This window comes from Neophocaena asiaeorientalis, unplaced genomic scaffold (assembly GCF_003031525.2).
Source record: "Neophocaena asiaeorientalis asiaeorientalis breed wild unplaced genomic scaffold, Neophocaena_asiaeorientalis_V1.1 scaffold436, whole genome shotgun sequence".
Taxonomy (NCBI): Eukaryota; Metazoa; Chordata; class Mammalia; order Artiodactyla; family Phocoenidae; genus Neophocaena; species Neophocaena asiaeorientalis.
The window spans coordinates 913,642-936,876 of record NW_020172473.1 but is presented as its reverse complement, the minus strand read 5'-3'; the positions used below and the strand labels follow the sequence as shown (position 1 = coordinate 936,876).

Sequence of the window (23,235 nt, the reverse complement as noted above, 5' to 3'; positions counted from 1 at the left end):
GGCTGGACTGTGAGCCATGGCCACTGAGCCTGCGTGTCCAGAGCCTGTGCTCCGCAACAGGAGAGGCCACAGCAGTGAGAGACCCGCGTACCGCAAAAAAAAAAAAAGAAAAAGAAAACTACAATGAGGTATCACCTCACACCAGTTAGAACGGGCATCATCAGAAAATCTACAGACAGATGCTGGAGAGGGTGTGGAGAAAAGGGAACCCTCTTACACTGTTGGTGGGAATGTAAACTGATACAGCCACCATGGAGAACAGTATGGAGGTTCCTTAAAAAACTAAAGGTAGAATTACCATATGATCCAGCTATCCCAGTACTGGGCATATACCCAGAGAAAACCACAATTCAAAAAGAGCCATGCACCCCAATGTTCATCAAAGAACTGTTTACAATAGCCAGGTCATGGAAGCAACCTAAATGCCCATCGACAGACGAATGGATAAAGAAGATGTGGCGCATATATACAATGGAATATTACTCAGCCATAAAAAGGAACAAAATTGGGTCATTTGTTGAGACGTGGATGGATCTAGAGACTGTCATACAGAGTGAAGTAAGTCAGAAAGAGAAAAACATATTGTATATTAACTCATATGTGGAACCTAGAAAAATGGTAGAGATGAACTGGTTTGCAGGGCAGAAATTGAGACACAGATGTAGAGAACAAACGTATGGACACCAAGGGGGTAAAGTGGTGGGGGGGGGTGGTGGTGGGATCAATTGGGAGATTGGGATTGACATGTATATACTGATGTGTATAAAATTGATGACTAATAAGAACCTGCTGTATAAAAAAAATAAGATACAAGAATATATTGTACAACACAGGGAATACAGCCAATGTTTTATGTTATAAAAAAAGAAGAATAGTAGGCAAAAGTAAGTAATGGTGTTCAGGGATTTGACAGTGGTTACCTTGTGGGGCAGTGACTGTAAGCAGGCATGGGGGTGCTTTGAGGCTGTTTCTTAAGCCAAGTGCCAGGGACACAGCTCTATGTGTGTGTATTTTATGCATGTGTCTTTGTATAAAAGAGTTAAACGAAAAGGTTTTTAAAAATCCAGCATCGATAATTTAGGTAACCAGTTCAGTATAGAATTTAGGTGGAAAACTGATAGAAGATGATTACGTAGAATTACAAAGCAGCAGAATATGGAAAGCCTATATGCCATATTAAGGCATTGTACTTGGGTGTATGGACAGACACAGTGGAGAACAATGAAGGCTATGAGCTATACCATGGCTAGATGTGCCTTTGTAACAGATCTTTGGTGGCAACAGGACAGAAAAACAGATGGTGTATAAAGAAACTGGAGCCAAGGAGATCATTCATTTGCTCAACCCATATTTATTGAAGGATTACTGTGTCACCATGGGGGATATGGCAGTGAACAAGACAAAGTCCTTGCCCTCATGGAGCTTACCTGGTAATTGGGAAAGCAGATGCTAAATAACACACAAATAAAGACACAAATAAGATATCAAATTGAGATGTTTTATAAAGAAACATTTATTACAGTAAAGAAATCATGAAAGGAGGAGGCTGTTTTAGATATGGTGGTCAGGAGAGGACCCATTAAGGACGTGGCACTTGAGCAGAGACCTAAACAGGATGAGGGAGTGAGTCATCAAAATATCCAGAGAGGAGAGTCCCAGGCAGAAGGGACAGCAAACGCAAAGCTTCTGAAAGGGGAAAAACATGGTGTATTTAATATTCAAGGAACATCACTGAGGAAGAGAGTGAATAATGGAGAAGGCGGTTGGAAATAAGATCAAAAAGGTAACAAGGTGCCAAATCATAAGGGTCTTCTAAAACGTGGTAAGGACATTAGATTTTCTATTACTCAAGAGACAGGAGGAGGCTGAGTATCATAGCAAATACCCCCAAATCGTGGTGGCTTATTAGCAAAGCAAAAGTTTATTTTTTGTTCATGCAGAGTCCAGTGGGATGTGGTCAAAAGATTTTTCCTAGTCACTGTCCTTTGCATAGTGGAGGGTCATGGTCACTTGGGGACCAGGCTTCTTCAGTATTAGGAATCCATCACCTTATGCTCTCAAGGTCACTATGGAATCCTAACATCCCTGAGCCAGCAGGTAGAGGGGAGAAGAAGCATGGAGTACCATGCACCCAGTACTTAACCAGTTGACCTGGAAGTGACACAAGTCTGCTCGCATTCTCTTGGCAAGAACAAGTCACGTGGTCCTCCTGTATGCAAGGAATAACCAGGAGATGGAATCCCCAGCTGGGCAGCCACTTCCCAATATCAGCTCCGTAAAAAAAGGGGAGTGTGTCTCTTTGGAGATCAGCTAAATGAAATTTCTTTGTTGCAGGTTTTATCATAATTAGGATGAAAAGCCATTGGAGACTCACTAATAGGGTAGTAACGAAGTCTTAAAAATCCCCCTGGTGGGCTTCCCTGGTGGCGCAGTGGTTGAGAGTCTGCCTGCCAGTGCAGGGGACATGGGTTCGAGCCCTGGTCTGGGAAGATCCCACATGCCGCGGAGCAACTGGGCCCGTGAGCCACAATTACTGAGCCTGCGCGTCTGGAGCCTGTGCTCCGCAACAAGAGAGGCCGCGATAGTGAGAGGCCCGCGCACCGCGATGAAGAGTGGCCCCCGCTTGCCACAACTAGAGAAAGCCCTCGCACAGAAATGAAGACCCAACACAGCCATAAATAATAAATAAATAAATAAATAAATAAAGCAAACTGTCAACAAGTAAAAATAAATAAACACTAAAAAAAAAAATCCCCCTGGCTGCTGGCTGGATTAATCTGTGGTTGTGGGACATTAAAGAAGCAAGGAGACCAGTTTTAAGGAAGTTTCTTTAGGTTAGACATGATGGTGACTTGGACCAGGGTGATAGCAGCACAGGAGGAAAAATGTGGCTGAATTTGGGATAGATTTTGAAGGTGGAGCCAGTAAGATTTGCTTATAGGTTGGATATGTAAGATATGAAAGAGACTAAGGAAAGGATTTTGGCCTGGAAAACTAGGTGAGGTGCCCTTTAATGAGATGATGCCCAAATGGCATCTTGCTTCTCAAATGTCATCTTCTTAATTATGCCTCCCAGGCCACCCTGTTTTACGCTGTAGCCCACGTGAACACCAGGAACTCTTTTTTTTTTTTTTAAAAGAAGATGTTGGGGGTAGGAGTTTATTAATTAATTTATTTACTTTTGCTGTGTTGGGTCTTCGTTTCTGTGCGAGGGCTTTCTCTAGTTGTGGCGAGCGGGGGCCCCTCTTCATCGCGGTGCGTGGGCCTCTCACTATGGCGGCCTCTCTTGTTGCGGAGCACAGGCTCCAGACACGCAGGCTCAGTAGTTGTGGCTCACGGGCCTAGTTGCTACATGGCATGTGGGATCCTCCCAGACCAGGGCTCGAACCCGTGTCCCCTGCATTAGCAGGCAGGTTCTCAACCACTGCGTCACCAGGGAAGCCCCAGGAACTCTTGATCCTCTTCACTCTACTCTGTTCTTTCACTCATCACCCATCCTTCATAATGTACTGTGTAATTTACATATTTATTATGTTGATTGTTTATTGTTTGTACTAGAGGGTAAGTTCCATCAGGGCAGAGTTTTATAATGTTTTGGGCGCTCATTTTCCCATGTGCCTAAGAAAAATGTCTGGCAGAGTGTCTGGCTCATGTGTGGAATGAATGAATGGTAGACACGGGAGGAGTAGGTATAGGTGAGAGCATGGAATGAAGACCTTTGCTCGAGATGGTTATTAGACATTCAAAATATATTGGAGAGTTGGATATACTGGTTTGGAGTCCAGAAAAAAGGTCGTGCATGGAGATGTATTTTTAGTAGTCAACAGCATACTGACAATAGATTCTTAAGGCCATGGAACTGGATAAGATCATGTAGGGAATTATGAGAAGTCTGGAGTAATTAACTGGGTCAGACACTGCTGGGAGGTTATGTTGAGGACTGAGACTGACCATTGGATAGCAACGTGAGGTTCTTAGGAAAACAGTTTCATGGAGCGGTTGGGATGAGACTTTGATTGGAGTGAACTCAGAAGACAAAGGGAGTTTAAGTTGTGGATAAAGCGAGTGTAGCCAAAATTCTTTTGAGAAATTATTACCAAGGAGTGCAAAGAAATAGGGTGATATCTGGAAAATATCCAGCATCTGGAAGGCAAAGCGTCAAGGGGGGTATGTCTTTTTTTAGGACAAAAGGTATTACAGTGTGTTTACATTGTGGTGAAGATGATCCAATAAAGAGAGAAAAAAACAGGTTATTCAGGAGAACGGGGGAGAACCACAAAAGGCCCTTAAGGAGTAAGAAGTAATGTTACACAGTGCACACAAATGATGGGATTAGGAAAGAGTGAGTTCATTTGGATAAAAGACAATTATAATTTTTCTAAGATAAGAGATTGAGGATCTGAACAGTGAAACTAGAAAGGAGGAGATAGATATGTAAGAAGTAAGCACAGAGAATCAACATATTCTAGTCCTGTATGGAGGAAGAACTTCTAGAACAGTGGTTCTCAAACGTGAGCATGTATCAGAATCACTTGTAGGATTTATGAAACACGGATTACTGGGCCCAGCCCACAGATTTCTGATACAGCAGGTCCAGGATTGCATCTGAGAATTCGCATTCTTAACGAGTTGCCGGTGCCTCTTTCTCAAAGTACCACGTGGAGTCTAGCAACATCTGTATCCCTCAGGAGCTTACTAGAAATGCAGAATGTCCAGCTCCACTCCAGACCCATCCGATCAGATTCTGTCTTTTAACAAGTGATTTATTTGCATGATGAAGTTCGAGAATCACCGTTCTAGGATAGTGTTTTCAGCCTTGTCCCCAGGTGATTCCAACATGCAGCTATGATTGAGAACAGCTGACTCAGGGTGACCCCAAGGTATATTGCCTGCATGACTGGGTGACTGTGAAGTGTCAGGAAATAAGATAAAAACTTCATAAGGAGGAGCAGGTGTGTGGAGGTTGACAGAGTGCAGCTTTTGACACGCTGTATTTGAAGATTCCTTTGGGACATCAGCTGAAGCTCTTCAGTTGAGTATTTAGATCTTGAAGCTGGGAGAGGGATGGAAGATCTGTCTCACTCAATGACAGATCTGAGCATCATCAGCATGGAAGTAATAATTCACATTAGGGGTGTTGAGGACCTCAGCTCAAGAAAATGAGAAAACTGGCAAAGAGGTCCAAGGAAGGCACATGAGCCAGGGTAAAAGGAGAGAACCCTGCAGAGGAAGTGGGAAGGGCAGTGTGAAAGGTGTGAGCACAGGCAGGAGTTGGCAGGACGCAGAAGCTGAAGTGAGCGTTGTAGACAGAAGGAAGAATCAGTGATGTTTTCTGTCTCAGGAAGTTCCAGTAGGGCTTCCCTGATGGCACAGTGGTTGAGAATCCTCCTGCCAGTGCAGGGAACACGGGTTCTAGCCCTGGTCCGAGAAGATCCCATGTGCCACGGAGCAACTAAGCCCATGCGCCACAGCTACTGAGCTTGCGCTCGAGAACCTGCGTGCCGCAACTACTAAAGCCCGCACGCCACAACTACTGAGCCCATGTGCCACAGCTACTCAGCCCGTGAGCCACAACTACTGAGCCCGCATGCCGCAGCTGCTGAAGCCCACACGCCTAGAGCCCGTGCTCTGCAACAAGAGAAGCCACCGCAATGAGAAGCCTGTGCACCGCAACAGAGTAGACCCCGCTCGCTGCAACTAGAGAAAGCCCACGCACAGCAACAAAGACCCAATGCAGCCAAACATAAATAGATAGATAGATAGATAGATAAATAAATAGACTTATTTAAAAAAATAAAAAAGAAAGTTCCAGTAATATAGACCGAAAAATATCAGTTATCTGTCATTTGGGAAATCACAAGTGGCCTTGCCATGCACATTTCCGGGCAGGGGTAGCTGCAAAGCCGTGGCGCAGAAGTTTTAGCAGGAAACAGGAGACAAGGAAGTGGGATTGTCAGACATGGACGACCGTTCCAAGAAGCTTGGCTGTGCTGAAAAGGACAGAGTGAGTGCTAGAAGATGTCAGTGGAAAGCAAGTTTTCAACTTGGCCAAGACCGGAATCTTGCCACTGGCCATTAGGAAAGAGCCATTGGTGAGTCAAGGGGGAAACTGCTGAATCAAGATGTCGGGAAGAATGGAAGCCAGGGCATCCGTGGGGTCAGCCTCAGTAGGAGCAAGAAGGTGGGTATGAATATAGATAAATTTGTAGTTGAGGGGTTGGGAAGTGGGAAAATTTACGTTTAATATCTTAAATTTTCTCTAAGAAGTAGGGGTCAAAGTCATTTGCTTGGAAAGAGTTGGGGGGGATCTTGGAGATTTATTTTTTAAATTTTTATGTACTTTCACAAAAGATAAAAACTCCTATCTATATGTAAAATATATCATATACCTAGATTTTTAAAATTATGTATCATAAACTTCGTTCCTTATGAAATAACCCATTTCCAAACACTGACCAGGAAAGATTACTATTAAGAACACCCAAAGATGAATTCCTACCTGATATCCTTATTTTCAACCTTAATTTTCCTCCAGCGCTTCCTCCCTGTCTCACTTATAACTAAAATTAGTTGTTTTTTTCCTGATAATTTCTCGTTGTATCTCTCTTCTGCTTGTTAAGTTAATCATTGGGGTGTTTGTTCTTGCTGTTTCCCACGTGATGAAGTGTTTCTACTCTCTCTGTTCTCACCATTCCCATCTCATTCAAATTAATTCTTTTCAAGCAAGATTTCTGAATGCCAGACCTCTCCTTGTAATCTCAATGACATGAAGATAGCCTTTATGTTTTTGAGTTATAAATATAATACATTCCTATATAGAAATGTAAACCATATAAAGGAGGAAGTAAAACGTCAGTTCCCAATTGTGTGTGTGTGGGTATGTATGTTTGTGTTGCTTTCTGTGACCCTTTACATAAAGTCCCAGTCAAAGTAGGTTGGAAAGCGGTAATTTGTCTCCTAATCCTGGATAGGAAACCTGGAGGGGATGGCCTATTTTATGTCACTGCCATGTCTCTCTGCACGGTGTGTGTCAACAGTTTCTCTTTCATGAGTTGGGCCTTGTGTCATCCAAACAGCGTAAAACCTACCTGGCTCTCTTGGTTTTTCACTATAGATTATTGGGGGTGGAAGTTTTTTTAATTATAAATTGTTGAAGAATATGATTCCAGAAGTTTGATGGAGTCCCGTTCCCCCTGGGCAGATTTAGGCTTTGAGTCCTGCCATATCTGGTCCATCTGCCCAGGTCTCTGATGGTGAGTTGGGGTCCACCGCAGCCTCTCAGTGACCAGCAGACAGAGATCTGGTGGGGAGTGAGATGGACCCACCTGAGGACCTGAACCTGGTGTGTTCTCCCCACAGAGGTGGGAAGCACAGGAGAGCAGGGATGCAGTGTTTCCCATCCCCTGATACTATGGCCTAGGGAGTCTGTGCTCTGACCAATAGGACCAGCCTCTCCTCCCCAGAGAGAGAAGTGGTAAGAGATGGGTGAGAGGCACAGTGTTACCCCATCATGGGAAGGAGAGCTGACTTCTCCGCCATGATTAGTAGGAAGGATGGGCGGGACACACAAAGCCGAGGACCAGAAAGATGAAAGCAGTCATTCGTGACCACACACTAGTGGATGGTAGAGTCTGAATACAAACCCAGATTGGTGTGACTTAAAACCTTAGCCTTTGTGGGAATGGATCTCACTTCCACGATGCCTCCTTCATTGTGAAGACTCACTGGAATGAAATACATTTCTAGTGATAGGGGGTTGTGGGTCAGCTTTCTCTTATGTGTGTAGATGGCCAGGAATTTGATTGTGGATTCATAGACTAAAAACAGGCAGAGGAGAGCCTGGAAAGTAGCCCCAGACTCAGAAGCAACCCCAAGCTTAAGAGGGGATGGGCCCGTGAGATTGTTTCCCAGTTCTCCATCCTTCGCTTTCTACCCTCACTCACTCTGAGATGGCTTGATGTGATGTGACAGCTCATTTCATGGGTCCCAGTAATAATTAATATGGAAAAAAGCAATTGACTTGAAAAATTGGGAAACTGGCCTATACCGTATATTATTATTTAGGAACGATGTAGAAACAAAGCTAAAAGTGCCTGCCTGGGAAGAAAATTGGTCCCTCTTGTCTGGTATCTGGAGTTCTGCAGCTCTTGAATGAAGGGGAGGGGGTGGGTCTTACTTATTATCACGTATACTTAAAGAAAAATAATGTGATCAGTGGCCGTTCTAAGTGGTTTTTGTGTATCTTTCAGATGTCGCCCATTTAATGTGGTTTGAAAGACTCTATGTTTGGCTTCAGTGTTTTGAAAAATACATCTTGTACCCAGCAATCATTTTGAATGCCCTTACTACGGATGCATTTTCGATAAGCAATTACCGGAGACTTGGTACCCAGTAAGTGGATAACCGTTTATTCTCATCATGATTTGGATCACCACGTTTTCAAAATCGAGTGGGTTTCCTCTGAACAGGCTGCAGCAGAAGCCAACTTCTGTCTACCAGTGACGGGCCACGTAACAGTAAGCCATGGTGGTCTCAGACTCGCTGGAGCTAGATGGTTATTGTAGAGGGACTGGGGGGCAAACGAAGTTAGATCTGCTTGGAGTGATCTTGTGAATAAGCATCAGTAGATTTGAAAATCACCCTGCAAATGCTTAGTCAGGAGCCTTAAGAAGATGACCGAAGTGCAGTGTGATTCCAGGGTTCCCGGCATTCCAACCGTCGTGCTTAGAGCTTTATTATGAAGTGCCTCTAGCACTTCACGCAGCAAAGACTCGAGCATTTTGTGTCTGAGGGAGGGGGAACTTAATCACTGTTACTGCTCTCTTTGCATTTCTCAGGAAAAGCCTCATAATTAAAAAAAATGGACCCCAGAGAGACTTCATATCAACAAGATGCCTGTTTTTGCAAAGCATTAACAGCATATAGCTGAGTTAGTGGTTTCATGTTTTAAAAGGAACTCTGAAATTACAAACGGAAACCTACTTGATAATTTGTGGATGTGTTGTTCTGACAAAAGGTTGACATTTCTGTTCAAATAAGTTCATAAAGGAGGATGATGTGAAAGAGGTTCCTTCCCAGATTTGCATATGAGTCACTTTGCTTAAACGTTACGTGCCCAAGTCAACCCTGATTCATAATCCCAAGCATGCCTCCTCTTCCTTTTGGGCCGTGATGAGGACAAATTAATTAATATTTGCCCAAGATGGAGCAAACTCAGGTAGAAGGCACGCGAATTCTCGGCTGGACCTTGAGTAGATTCATGGTCGCACGAAGCAGACACTAAATGAAATGACCCTACAACCTTCCTGTCTTTATCAGACTCTGCCTTCCTTCCAGTCTAGAACTGTGTCAGTCAGACCAGGGCAGGAAGTCCATGCCCTTTGGTATTTTAAATCCTAGACTTCGGATCCAGGGATGAAAATTAGTCTCACTGGATGAAGAAGGCAGGTGATGAGGTTACAGACCTCTTGTATAGTTTGAGTAGGGCCCCGTCCATGAGCTAACCCTACCTCTAGAACACTGAGTGCTTTTCTAGTAAGCAGGTGTTTCCAGTGTGGTACCATCTTGGCTGACCCCATGACGACATTCTGAAACAAGGCAGATCCCCAGTTTTCAGAACAAGGACTCACAGTCAGAACCACAGCAGTCACACACGTACCGGTGCTGCCCTGGGATAGCGAGCTAAAGGATTGAAAGTCCTCGCTTCCTAACATTAGGACTAGGGCTTCAAGCTAAGCCTGCCAGTTGAGGCCAGGCAGCTCTGGCTGTTGGAAGAGGATGGATGCATGGGTTGGGAATTATGCAGAGTCAGATAAACAGTTCAGAGAGAGTCTACTTTGAAGTAAGATTAATCTCTATCCCCTGTCATTTTTTCCCAGACATTAAAGTCAGAAAGTAGCACCTCACCCATGTACCCCCAAATAATCTTAATTTGATGATACGAACAGAATTCTTTTTCTTGGAGCCCAAAGTGGATAACTCCTTTATATTCTTGAGGCATCCGTCTGACGACTTAAAAAATCTCTCAAGATTTCAAGCACCCCACTAGACTAGCTGTTCTCAGACAGGATGGCAGGAGACCATATGTCAGCATCACCTAGAGACCTGTTTCAAACTGTGTAAGCCCAGCCCACACCCTGCCCTCACTGAGAACCATGGTACCAGATAGTGAACTCTTCAATGACAGGCAGTGTTTCTTATTCAGCTTTCAGTACCATCGGTCCAGTAAGTGGTAGAAGGATGGATGGATGGATGGATGGATGGATGATTGAGTGGGGGACTGGTCAATGAAGAGTGGGTGCATCATGATAACTGGGTAGGTATTTGTATTTCCCAGCCTGATCTAAAAGGATGCTTTGCACCTGTCCCAGGCCATTGTTCCCGGATTGCTACCTAATCCTTTATAAGACCTTTAGCTAAACCTACAACAATCCACGAATCATTGAATGTAACCATTACCGTTGCAATGTTACAAGAGCCATAAACGTCACTCCTTAAGAGCTCTCTTAATCTTCACCAGTCATCATTAATAAACATAAAATGAATGCTGTCCATTTCAGTCATAGTCACGGAAAACAAACTTTAGAGTTGAGCCTCATCTAGCTTTGGCCTGAATAACCCGGAAAGTCACTGATCTCCTTTGAAAACCAGAATATCCCTAGTCTTGGGACACCTTATCCTTGGGAGCCCCCCAAGGGCTTTGGCTATGCCACAGAGATTTCTTGTACCCGGGGCTGTTGTCAGAGGTGAGTGGACCTGCAGTCATGTTTTCATACTGATTTTTCATCACAGGCGTTAGTTGTCCACTGGAGAAGGAAAGGGTCACGGAGCGGTGCTCAGCCTTGCTGCAGGAACAGAGGTTACTGAAGGTCTTACCACTCTCCCCAGACCCGCATGTCATCAAGGGCTAGTTTTTCTCGGAAGCCAGATCTAAGCCCATCACACGAGGGCTTTGACCAAACCTCATCAGATGCATCCTGGGACAGGGTGGAATCAATTGCTACACTAGGTCTCAAGGCATATAAAGTATCAACTTAAGGCCAACGGAAGTGCTAACCTTAGATCTTCCTGATGACAGTTTTGTACTTGATAGATGCCAAGACTTGGGAAACACGTTTTGAATGCCCCAGTCCTGAGACAGGATATTATTAGTGCTGATGAGGGTCTAGAGCTCAGGATCCCGCTAGGATTAGGGAAATTCAGGCCTGCCCCCTCACCCCCATTTTCTGTACTTAGAAAAAGAAAACCTCTCTTTGTGATAAACAACAGGGTCCTACTGTACAGCACAGGGAACTGTAGTCACTATCCTGTGATAAACCATAAAGGAAAAGGACGAGAAAAAGAGTCCATATATGTATCGCTGAGTCACTTTGCTGTACAGCAGAAACTAACACAACATTGTAAACCAACTGTACTTCAATAAAGTTAAAAAGGAAAAAGGAAACCTCTCTTTCAAGTGCAACTGTCCCCTGGAAAGTATTGCCACTTTTGTCTTTCTTTTGAGTTCCCAAATAGGATGTTCTAATGGAGGGGATTCTGGCTAAAATGTGCGAGGCCTTCTTTCAGGAAGACCCCTCAAGGTGCTGGTGGCTTGCTGTGTCCAGCTCTTCTGAGCACTGATCAGTTGCCTTCCCGTCTCAAGGTGGGGAGATCGTTGGCCTCACTGTCTGCTGGAACTGCACACATGGCACATGCTTCTGACACGCCTTAGTAACCCGACTCCCTAGACAGGAGCCTTCAGGAGTTCAGTCCTCACAGCAAAGTCCTGCTGTTTCTCTGCCGGGCTGCCTCTGTCGTGCTCCTTAACTCAAAAGGCCTATGTCATGGGGGCCTGTGTCATGTTGATGATGTAATTTTCAGTGGAAAAAAAAGGGAGAGCGGAAAGCTTATGTTTACAAAGACAGCAAATATGGTGGAAAACATTGGAAGTGAATATGTAAAGTAAAAATGGCATTATTGAGATAGTGGGATCCTTTTCCTCTTTTCAGAATTTAATATTAGCTATTGCTACGTCATTGATTCGGGGAGATTCTTTTGTAATAGAAAGGCTTACACTGAGCAGATGCTAACAGGGACAGCCTGCTCTGTCTCCTCACTTGCCACCAAGCTCCCCGTGGAACCTGGCAGTGCAGTAGTCCTTCCGATAAGCTCCAAGGGAGCTCTGTGGCCTGCATTGCAAAGTCCCGGGGATGATGGTGACGCTGACTCTAGTGGCAGCGTCTGTGTTGGCGAGTCCCTCGGGATGGAGTTTCACTCCTAGCTCCACTCTGTGTGAACGTACACTCAAACTCTGAGACGCAGTTTACTCCTCTGTACAACGAGGATAATAAAGGGCCCAGCATCTTGGCTTTCTGTAAAGCGCATAACGCACAGTAAACGCTCAAGAAACGTGAGCCATTGTCACTCACCTAGTAAGGTACGGGCTGCGAAGTGATCGCTTCCTTTCTTTCCTTTTCAACAGCTGGGACATTTTCCTGATGGTCATAGCGGGCCTGAAGCTGCTGCGGACCTCCTTCTGTAACCCGGTCCACCAGTTTACTCACTTGGGCTTCACCATCATCTTTTTCCATTTCGACTACAAAGACATTTCAGAGAGTTTCTTACTGGATTTCTTCATGGTGTCCATTTTATTCAGCAAGGCAAGTAGATTAGCTCTTTTCTTCATTTCAGTATGTAAAAGGTGCATTTCTTCTCAAATGCTTTAAGAGTTTGAAACATTTTCTTTTAAAAGCAATTAAGGCATGAATTTACATTGATTTGCGTATGCGAGTCACACTCCTGCTGCCATTTGAGGAACATTCCCCATGGAATAGAAATATGCCATGTTATTTGCCAAAAATCACTAATTAAGATGAATTAGCCATTTGTGTTGCTTGAAACTTTATGACCTTTGTCTCTGTTAACAATCTCATTACGGAACTTCCTCGATCTCCAAATGCTCTAAATTAAAGATTAGCCACTAGGCTAATTGTTTTTTTTTTTTTATTTAGCATTTTGCCTCTTGAGGTAAAGTTTGAGATGTGGGACCCGAGGGCCAGGTCCCTTGGAGTATTTTCTTTCCCTTGGCTTGTCTCAGGTCAAGATTTCATAAGTTGTAAATCCATCCATGGGCAGTGAGAAACCCTAATCACAGTTCAGGCAAATATATGGGAATGGCATCTAACGTTTAACATGAGGGAGATAAGGTCCTTGGGATACTGGTCTGAGTGTACGTGTTCTGAGCACCGTGACAAAGCTGGGGTGTGTAAACAGAAATTGGAAAAAGAATTTGGGAAACTCCTTCCTTATGCGCTCCGTTGAATACAGCAGCCATGGGTTTTCTGCCCTCGGATTGACTTAACTGTTCCCCCTTTTGGTTAATAATTTTTAAATTCTAAGGTTTTGTTTTTCTTTTTTCCTGAACTTCATTTTTTCACCCCTATTGATCATTTCTGTGAATTCCTCTCTTTATTACCTCTCCTTCACCTGGCTTCCTCTTTACTTGTTTTAAGTGACAAAAATTCAAATATTATAATTGTCATATTACTTCAGCAGCCCTCCCCTGTTTTCCCATCGTATGACCAAGCTCTGGCTTTGGTCTTTTACCCACAAAGATTTGTTTTCTGTTTGTCTGAGTTCTGTCTGGTCTTGATAAGTTTATCCCATTTTTCTGGTGATTCAGATCACAGGCTTCCATAATCTGTTTTCCTTCATTATGTCTGAATGTCCGTGATCTCACATAATAAATGTAAAATTGTCTCCTGTGATCTTGAAAGCATTGATGAAGTTATAAATTATTTTACTACCCACAGTGGTCAAAGCTCATTCTCAGATGCAAAATGGACTGGAACAGGTTGAATTCCTAACTCTGGCATTATTTACATGTTGACCTGGTAATATTGATATTCCTTTCTGAAACGTTGTCTCCTGTAAAGTTGAAAATAATGATGCCCGCCTCACTTAGGCGTCAAGAGGATTGATTAACGTAAGTAGGAAAGAGGTTTTTAAGTAGCGTGTGCTTTCCAAATATGAGGCAGGACTTTTAAAGCCATGTTAAGTAGAAAAAGAGAAGTTACACCCTGTTCAGGACGTGAAGGAGTGCGGCTGCTTCTCTGCAGTGAACTGTCTGTTTTCAGTAGCTTCCTGTGTAAGTGAAAAGTGCCAGGTAAATGAAAGCGGAGCAGAGAGGGGTGAATGAAATGAGTCTTCTAAGTGATTCCACGTTGCAATAGAACAGGGATTTTCACTTGCTGGAGGGCAGGCAGCCTCCCCGCCGAGCTGCCTGCTGGTCAGCTGGGAACCAGCTACTGCTGAGAGGTCTGGTAGGTGCAGGTGTCCAGATCAAGAGGCTTGCTGGACGCAGAGGAAGGATTGATGCAGAGCTATTGTTCATTCTTCCTGTTCACGAGGGCACTTTGTACCGTCCTGAGCGTCATGAGTAGGGTGGGGCCCGATGGGACATAGTCTGAAACTAAATCCGTAAAAACTCAGTGCTACAGACATCTGAGTTTCACTTGCCATTATCTTTTTAAAGCACCAGTGAAAACACTAAAAATTTCAGGCAGAACCAGTGTGACAGTGTTCCTGTTTCCCCTAATTGAGAGAGCATTAGCACGTGTAATTTGAACAGTCGGCTTTTAGGCTGGGAAAAATAGCCGAGTCTAAAAGAAAAAAAAACAAGTGAGACGAAAACGAAAAAAAATCAGCATATAGCAAGTCAGTCCTGACACACCCCTGACTCCGTCTATGCCTGCTCACTCTTTATCTTGACAGAGCTGGTAGCAGGGCATTTTCTGGAATGAGAAACCAGATCTGATTCCGACAAAAAATACAGTTAAAGAAAGAGACAGCATTTGAGGTCTTCCGGGAAAGAAAAGCCAGTAGAAATTAGTGACAGAATATGGTGGCAATGAGGGAGGTGACAGTTAATGTTTCTTGTAAAGATCCTGCCTGCTTACCCCAACTGCTGCTTCCTGTTCATTCTCCTCATTTTAAGACATCTTTTAAAAAATTGTCCCTATTAACATATTTCCTAGGGGCTTTCTAGACCTCCAGTATTTTTAACATCTTTATTGGAGTATAATTGCTTTACAATAGTGTGTTAGTTTCTGCTGTATAACAAAGTGAATCAGCTATACGTATACATATATCCCCATATCTCCTCCCTCTTGCATCTCCCTCCTTCCCACCCTCCCTATCCCACCCCTCTCGGTGGTCACAAAGCACCGAGCTGATCTCCCTGTGCTATGTAGCTGCTTCCCACTAGCTGTTTTACATTTAGTAGTGTGTTGGCAGTCTGTATATCTTCTTTGGAGAAATGTCTATTTAGGTCTTCTGCCCATTTTTGGATTGGGTTCTTTGTTTTTTTGATATTGAGCTGCATGTATATTTTGGGGATTAATTCTTTGTCAGTTGCTTCATTTTCATATATTTTCTCCCACTTTTTCTTTTCTGATTTGGATTCCTTTTATTTCTTTTTCTTCTCTGATTGCTGTGGCTAAAACTTCCAAAACTATGTTGAATAATAGTGGTGAGAGTGGACAACCTTGTCTTTTTCCTGGTCTTTGAGGAAATGGTTTCAGTTTTTCACCATTGAGAGTGATGTTGGCTGTGGGTTTGTCATATATGGCCTTTATTATGTTGAGGTAAGTTCCCTCTGTGCCTACTTTCTGGAGGGTTTTTATCATAAATTGGTGTTGAATTTTGTCAAAAGCTTTTTCTGCACCTATTGAGATGATCATGTAGTTTTTCTCCTTCAGTTTGTTAATATGGTGTATCACGTTGATTGACTTGTGTAGAAACCTCCAATATTGTTTTTGAGGGAATACTGATCTTTAGGGGTGTTCATTGCATGATATGAAATTTTGTTTGTTCAGTAGATTCATCCGAGTCCTAGTTTTGACATGTCCTCTCATTTATTGTTGCCAAATCCCTAAGCTCTTTCCCCAGCCTGGCTCCTGTTCTGCTAAATAGCAAAACCATTGTTATCCTGGCAGCCCACGTCACAGAAGGGCTGCAAGATGAATGCAGAGACCTTGGAAGGGCTCCAGGTTTCTTGGGAGAAAGGAGCTGCATGAATAGCGGACTCATTATTATTGTTATGTCAGTTGCCCCTAATCCTTCAGGCTTTATGGGTGGAAAGAAAGACAGGATGAGATTACAGAGAGATGATCTGTGGAGTGAGATCAAAGCACCGAGGTCCAGAGGATGAAATAGATGACTTCCAGAGGGCTTGCCTGTGTGTTATTCTCTGCCTCCCCGAATCCGTGAATCCCCCCCTGAGGTCTGGAAGATGAATGTTGGCTGGTCTCCTCAGTCTGCCAGATCTAGTAAAAAACGGGACATCATGAGTTCTGGGCCAGAGCACAACAGGAAGGATTTAGTGCAGCCCATGCATTGACACGAAGCGTGGGACATTCCTAGTGCATAGGCTGGGGGCTGAGGGGAGGCAGAGGGAAAGAAGCATCCCTGCAGGTCCCATCCTGAGACGTGCGATGCTGCAACCACACCCCACGCGACTCAGCACCTTTAAGGAGTCAGGCCCATCCGTCCTCCCTCCCTCAGCCTCTCAATCCCTTTCCTGTCTCTCTTCTGCCCCATTGTTACGGACCAGGGTTCCTGGCCTCCTTAGTCAATAGAAATTGATCAGAGGCCGGGCAGGAAATTCAGGCAAGGCTTTACTGGGGCCTCTGCTACAGCAGCGGGGAGGGAGAGCAAACAACAGGTTCCCTTGCTTGTTCGCTCCCTCAGGGGCTGGGGCGAGCTTGCTCCTTATACGGGGTGAGGGTAGGGACAGGTCCAGGGGTCGGGCAGGAGGGGTGGCTTAGGTGATTTGTCCACCCCTTTGGTGGTGCTGTGTGCAGGGATCACGCACAGTACCTTGATTTTGCTCCCGGCCCTTCAGAAGTGGCAGTTGGGCTTTTTGGTCTCTTCGTATCTTATTGTACAGAATTTGCCCCAACTGCCTATGCACAGAGTTATTTTTAGTCTCCTATAGTTTCTTTGTATTTTGTTGTTCGAGGGGATGTTTGTCCAGGTGCAAACCCTGCAGCAAAGGGTCCCAGGTCCTAGCCGTCACCATCAGTCATTCTTCTAAGAACCAACTAATGTAGTGAACTTGTAACATTTCTGATATGCCTGGGTCTTTGGGGGACAGGAAGACAGGCTCCAAGTAAGAATATGTGGTCATTGACAGGAGGTGACAAAGGTTTCATGCTCTTCCACTGGTCCTGAAAGAGTTATCAGAAACCATCTTGTCTTGAAATTTTTAGTAATTTTTAGTTGGAGAAGCAGGACTTGAAATAATCCTGCCAGAGGATCATTCTGCCAGCATTTCCAGAATGTGTTACATGTGAAATTCTCCAGGCCGTTAGTTCAACGTGGGAGCTAGCACTTTTACCATTTATGAAATTGAAATTAATGAGTGAGGTGGTTTTTACATAAAGCTGTGTGAATGATGGCCCCAGAGCCACGATGAGAAGGGACAAATCTAGGAGGTAGAGCTGATAGCATTTAGTGACTGTGAGGGTGCTGGGGGGAAGTGGAGTATAGGAGGAAGAGCCACGTCTGGGAGAGCTCTCACGTCACGTCCTCCAGTGACTCGGTGTTGTCATTAATGAGGGCCAGGGAAAAAAGACATTTTGGGGAAAAAAAATGTCAGTTTTAGATGTGTTGAATTGTGGAATGAGACGTGACAGGGACCAAAGTAAAGACCTAGGGACAGGATGTTTTCCCATTTAAATATTTTACTTTACATAAGTGCTATAAATGTAGGATCAGTTTAATAAAGTTAGAAACACAATGGAAAATACAGAGAAAGTCCATCTTTATACACACCCCTCACTCCTTAACCCCTTTCTCTCCCTAATGATAACCATTGTAACTCTTGCAGAGTAATTCCTTCTACTCTGTTTTCCTGTGTATTCACACACACACTCACACACACACACACACACACACACCCTATACACACACAAAACGTAAAATATTAATAGGTCATTCTTTACACACGTTTACTTCCTGTTTTGCTTAAAAATATGTCTTAGAGAACTTCCACAACAGTATGTGTAATATTGCCTCTTCCTTTTGACACCTGCATAGTATTCCATAGTAATAATTTGACTAGCCATTCCCCTACTGATAGACATTTAGTTTGTTTCCAATTTTTTTTCCTGTGGTAGCTGGGATTTCTGTGTTCACAAACTCCAGAAACCCAAATGAAACTGGCTTAATGAAAAAGGGGGATTTAACGGTTCACATAACTGATGGGATGATTCAGAGGCTTAAACGATGGCATCGAAATTCTGTGTTTATTTCTCCTTCTCTCCTCTGCTGGCTTCATTCTTAGATTGGTTCTATATGTATAGACTCCCTCCAGCTAATAATCCCAGAAAGAAGAGAAAGTATCTTTCCTGATGGTTTTAGCCGAAGTCCTGGGGAGCATCTCATTGACTCCTTTTGTGTCGTGTGTCCATTGAGGAACTAGGCAAGAGGGACGCAAGCCCTCTAGTCAATGAGGCCTGGCTCTTGTCTAACCACACGATAGGGACAGCGGGTCAGAGAGGGAAGAAAGGGCGGGCAGACCAGAAGTGTCAGACGCTGGTGCACATGAGTGTTTCAGGAACACAATTCCTGTGATAGGAATTGTTGGGTGGACAAGATGTACATGATAGGGTCTCCATAGAGAATCCTTCCAAAAGACATATTGCTTCCAACAAGGATGGCCAGCAGTTAAGACCCAGGTAGAGGAGGAGGAAAAGGGACTCATGAGACAAGGTAAAGTACAGTAAAATAGGAAGAAAGAAAAGAAATGGCTTCAAGAAGGAGGGAGTGATCAAACGATAGCGGCAGCTTCACAGAGGTCTCAGTGCCCTTGATAGAGTGGGCCCTCCGTGTCTGTTTGTAAATGCCCAAGTCTATTCATTGACCACAGGTCAGTGTATTTAAATGTGGGTATTTGGGGGAGCTTTATAGTACGCTCTTCAGTGGAGCTGTATTTAAAGGACAAATTCTGCAGTCACAACCACTTTCAGGCTGTTAATGTTTTATCAGCTTAGAAGAGGTGGATGGCTTCAGACATGCCATTCTCATTATGTTTAGAAGGGTTTAGTCCACTGTCCTTGCCAGGAATAAACATGCCATGTATGTGTGATGTGAAGGGCCACAGTACAATGTTTACTTAATGCCACCGTCTCTAGGTTTGAAGTGCAGGGCTTGACGCTTAACACAAGAATTGAGCTCTTAGGCATCTCCAGCCAGGAAATTATGGACAGCAAAAGTTATTTTCTATGGGGCCATTCACCTTAGCATGGCTTCCCTCTGCCCCCTCTGAGTTTTCGGAGGGTGACATCTGCGCCCACCTCCTCCACGGGGTCGTGATATGGGATAGTTCTTGCTATCCTGAAATTAAGTGGTGGATGTAACATCTCCCCATTATCTTTTTGGTTCACTAATGTTGACAGAGGCTCCATTTTCCATTTTCAGTTTATTTGTAGGTCCCTTTCCCTCACTGAGTTGAAGAATGGACTTATCAAGTTTATTGACCTTTTTCATAATTCTGGACCTTTCAGTAAGGTTGTCTCACAGTTTTCTCTCTACTAGATAAAACTCCTTCACTCCATCAGCTCTTTCAAGGCTTTGCTCAGATATGACCTTCTCAGTCAGTCCTATCCTGACCACCCGGTTTTCATATTACGACTTGCGCCTTCTCTGCCCTCTGCCCAGCTTCCCCATCTTTTCACCTTGCGCTGTATTACCTTTCTACTGTGCCGTCATCACCTTCTAACATACTCTCTCCTTGACTTGTTTTTCATTTGATTATCGCTCCCACCAGACTGTGAGTTCCATGACGACAGAGATCTTTGTCTGTTTACTGATACGTCCTAATTTCCAGAACAGGACCAGGCACACCGTAGGAAAACAACAAGCCTCTGTGGAATGTTCAGTCGTGCTGTTTTGCATGGACAGGTTAGAAACTTACCCAAAGTCACTCACTCACAGAGCCGTACTCGAACTTGACCCTATTCCCAGTCTTCCCAAGCCCAGGCGTAAAGACTGGCTTGCAGAAGGTTCACAAAACCACTGCAGGAGCCTAGCACACCTTCCAGGCTCTCAGGGACCCATGTTCACTTGTGGCTGCCACGAGGATGGTGCAGGAGAAACATTTCCCAGGCTCTGCACTCTGTCCAGAAACGAAGAGCAGATTCCAGTGTGTCTGTGTTGCCGAGAAGATTGGAAACTCCTCGAATGGTGGGACCCCGGGTGTGCTTATTTATTTCCCACCTGCTGCAACAGCCAACAAAATGCAGGGTCCTGGTTAGGGTTAGGGTTAGGGTTAGGGTTAGGGTTAGGGTTAGGTCACCCTAATTCAATTCATATTCATTAAATTCAGTTGAAAGATGGAAACACTGGTTTGTGAGAAATGAAGTCTGAGCTTGGATGTGGTGGTTGGATGATGTTTTATTATCCTAGAGAGATGGTGATTCACAGCAGGGACAGGGGAGCACATGGGAGGAGGCGTGGTTTTAGATTGAGCATACGGGTCACTTAGAGTTCCCTCCTTGGGCTTTCCATGGTGTGTGTTTTGATTTTCTTGGCTTCTCATAAATCTTGTTTGGCTGCCTCACTGCTGTCCCGTTCACAGTGGAGGGCTTAACACATGGCCAGCAGAGCTGGCTCTTCCGCTGTGAGCGTGTTGCTCTGTGCTCTGTAATCAGCTGAGCCCCTTTTGCAAAACTCAGAGGGGAAAACACAATCTGCTTCTAGCTGGAGATCTACCCCAGTGGTGACAAGCTGATGTCATCTAATTGGCCAGCTCACGGCATGTAGCCACCGCTGTGACGTCACTTTCAACTGTGTCATGTAACAGCTGAGAAGTGCCTGAACAGCCCCAAACGTCCTTTAGTCAAGATTTATAGCCTAACTCATCAACTTCCTTGTCTTCCACTCCCCAGGACAACACCCACATACCAGGGCCATGGGTTTCCCTTAACTCAAACCATGCAAGTTACTGTAACTCGTCTCCTGGGAAGGGACGGAGGCCTGAAGTGAATGCTAGCAGCTTCTCTGCATCTCAGCCTTCAAAGTAAGGATCTGTTTTTCCTTCCCATTTAGGACATCAAGGCTGGTGTGCAAGAGTTGTATCTTTTTCTTTTTCCTTCATTTTTCCTTTTTTCTCATGCCAAAGTATACAATAATAAATACATGAATTTAGTCGTGTTGTTCAAACAGCAGCATAGTCCTGGGTGTCCCTGCTAATATGTCAAAGAGGTTTCTATGGGCTCTCATTTTTTAAAAAGTCTACAGCTTCCTCTGTAGAATCGAAGGGCCACTGCTGATGGATCTTCAGAGAAGGGGGCAGTGGTGTGTTTTGAGGCACACAAAAGCTACATGAGGGCTTCCCTGGTGGCGCAGTGGTTGAGAGTCCGCCTGCTGATGCAGGGGACACGGGTTCGTGCCCCGGTCCGGGAAGATCCCACATGCCGCGGAGCGCCTGGGCCCGTGAGCCATGGCCGCTGAGCCTGCGTGTCTGGAGCCTGTGCTCCACAACGGGAGAGGCCACAACAGTGCGAGGCCCGAGTACCACAAAAAAAAAAAAAAAAAGCTACATGAGTGGCTTCAGGGAATTTAGTAGAAGCGATAAATCTAGACCCTCTTCACTGAAAGAATTTGAAAACCTTCCTTTCTCAGCAATGAGGAAGCACTCCTTAAAGTACTTCCTGAAGGCAGAGCTCGATTTGGTTACGAGCCAGGGCAACATCTTCCTGACAAGGCTAACAACTGGCATTTGCTCTCCTTCACTGACTGGAGGCTTCCGGTTCTACAGGATTTACAGACATGAACCTGGAGATTCCAAACAGTGTCCTTTACCAGGGGTTCATATTTCAGACCAGATCTTCGAGGTCATAGACTTTCTCATTCCTTCTTTCCTTTTGCTACCCGTTGTTGAAGTACTCTGAGTGGACCAAACCATGGTGCTTCTGCCTCAGTTGCAGAAAGGCAGTCAGTGACACTGAGATGGTTGCTATCTTAAAATATCCATTGAGAGAAAAAGGGGAAATACCACCTTTGTCAGGAAAATCAGTGGCAGTTGCAAAGATCTGGCATGTAAATGAGAATCAGGAAGTAACAAGAAAAATTCCATTGACCCCATGTCCACTATAGCCTATGAGCTGAGCTAGTAAGACACTTGAGGCTTTCTTTTACTCATTGTTTCACTTTCTGAAGAACACTTACTGCACTTACATCTACTACGTGCCTATATTACTTACCTGCTAGAAGATAACTGTACAACTATAATAGAGTATCGCTAACAATGAGCATACTCTTCAATGGAAGATGTGGGAGAGAAAAACATAAAAACTACTTTTGAAACAATGTCATAAGGCAATAAATAAAATAATCTATATTGTCGAGCACTTATTATATGTTTGGTCCTGAGCTAAAAACCTAACATGGCTTATTTCATCGATTCTTCACAATCAATTTCTGAGATAGGTACCATTACCATAGTTACTCTGCATATGAGAGAACTAAGGCTCACAGGAGTAAAACTTGTCCAAGATCATACAAGTAGTGAGAGGCAGAGCTGGGATGAGAACCTAGGTCTAACTCCAAAGCCTAGTCTTATAACCAGGATGCTGTACTACTTTCCATGCAGTAGGAAGTTATAAGCCAAATATTATGGGTTCTCCAGAAGGAGCAACTAATTAGGGCAGTAAAGGGAAGAGTAGCAGGAAAACCTTTGAACTACTTTTTAATTCCATTTTATTTCTTCTACTGACGTATTATTTATGCCTCTTTTTTAAAGAGTCATTGCAATTATATTAAGAATATAAAACTTAAATTCAGCAGAATCTACCTTCAAATTATATTATACCATTGCTTGTCTAGTGTAAGGAATTTCAGCAGTTTCCTCCCTGGCATCCTTGGTGTTATTGTCATATACTTTAACATATGCTAAAAACACATAATACGCTGTTACTGTTTTTGCTTTAGAGCAAAATTGTTCTCCTAGGGCATTTGAAAATAAGAAAAAATGATTTATTGTCACCTTTCATTTCTGATGCTCTATTTCTTTGTGTAGATCCAAATTTCCAACCTGTATTGTCTTTCTTCTGCCTGAACTTCCTGAACAATTTCTGTAGTATAGGTGTATTGTCAATGAATTCTGTCAGTTTTATTTGCCCAAGAAAGTATTTCTCTCTCATTTTTGAAAGATATTTTCACTGGGTATAGAATTCTATATTGACAGTTCCT

At 44.0% G+C, this 23,235-nt stretch overlaps 1 protein-coding gene across 1 annotated transcript in view; it reads left to right on the top strand.

The window, feature by feature from the left end:
* The window catches only part of PCNX2 (pecanex 2), a 263,859-nt gene that overhangs the window by 140,396 nt on the left and 100,228 nt on the right, over positions 1-23,235 (top strand). Inside the window, exons 20-21 of the mRNA XM_024738160.1 lie at positions 8,250-8,391; positions 12,461-12,638. Coding sequence (XP_024593928.1) covers positions 8,250-8,391; positions 12,461-12,638 — 320 coding nt within the window. The remainder of the gene's footprint in view (positions 1-8,249; positions 8,392-12,460; positions 12,639-23,235) is intronic.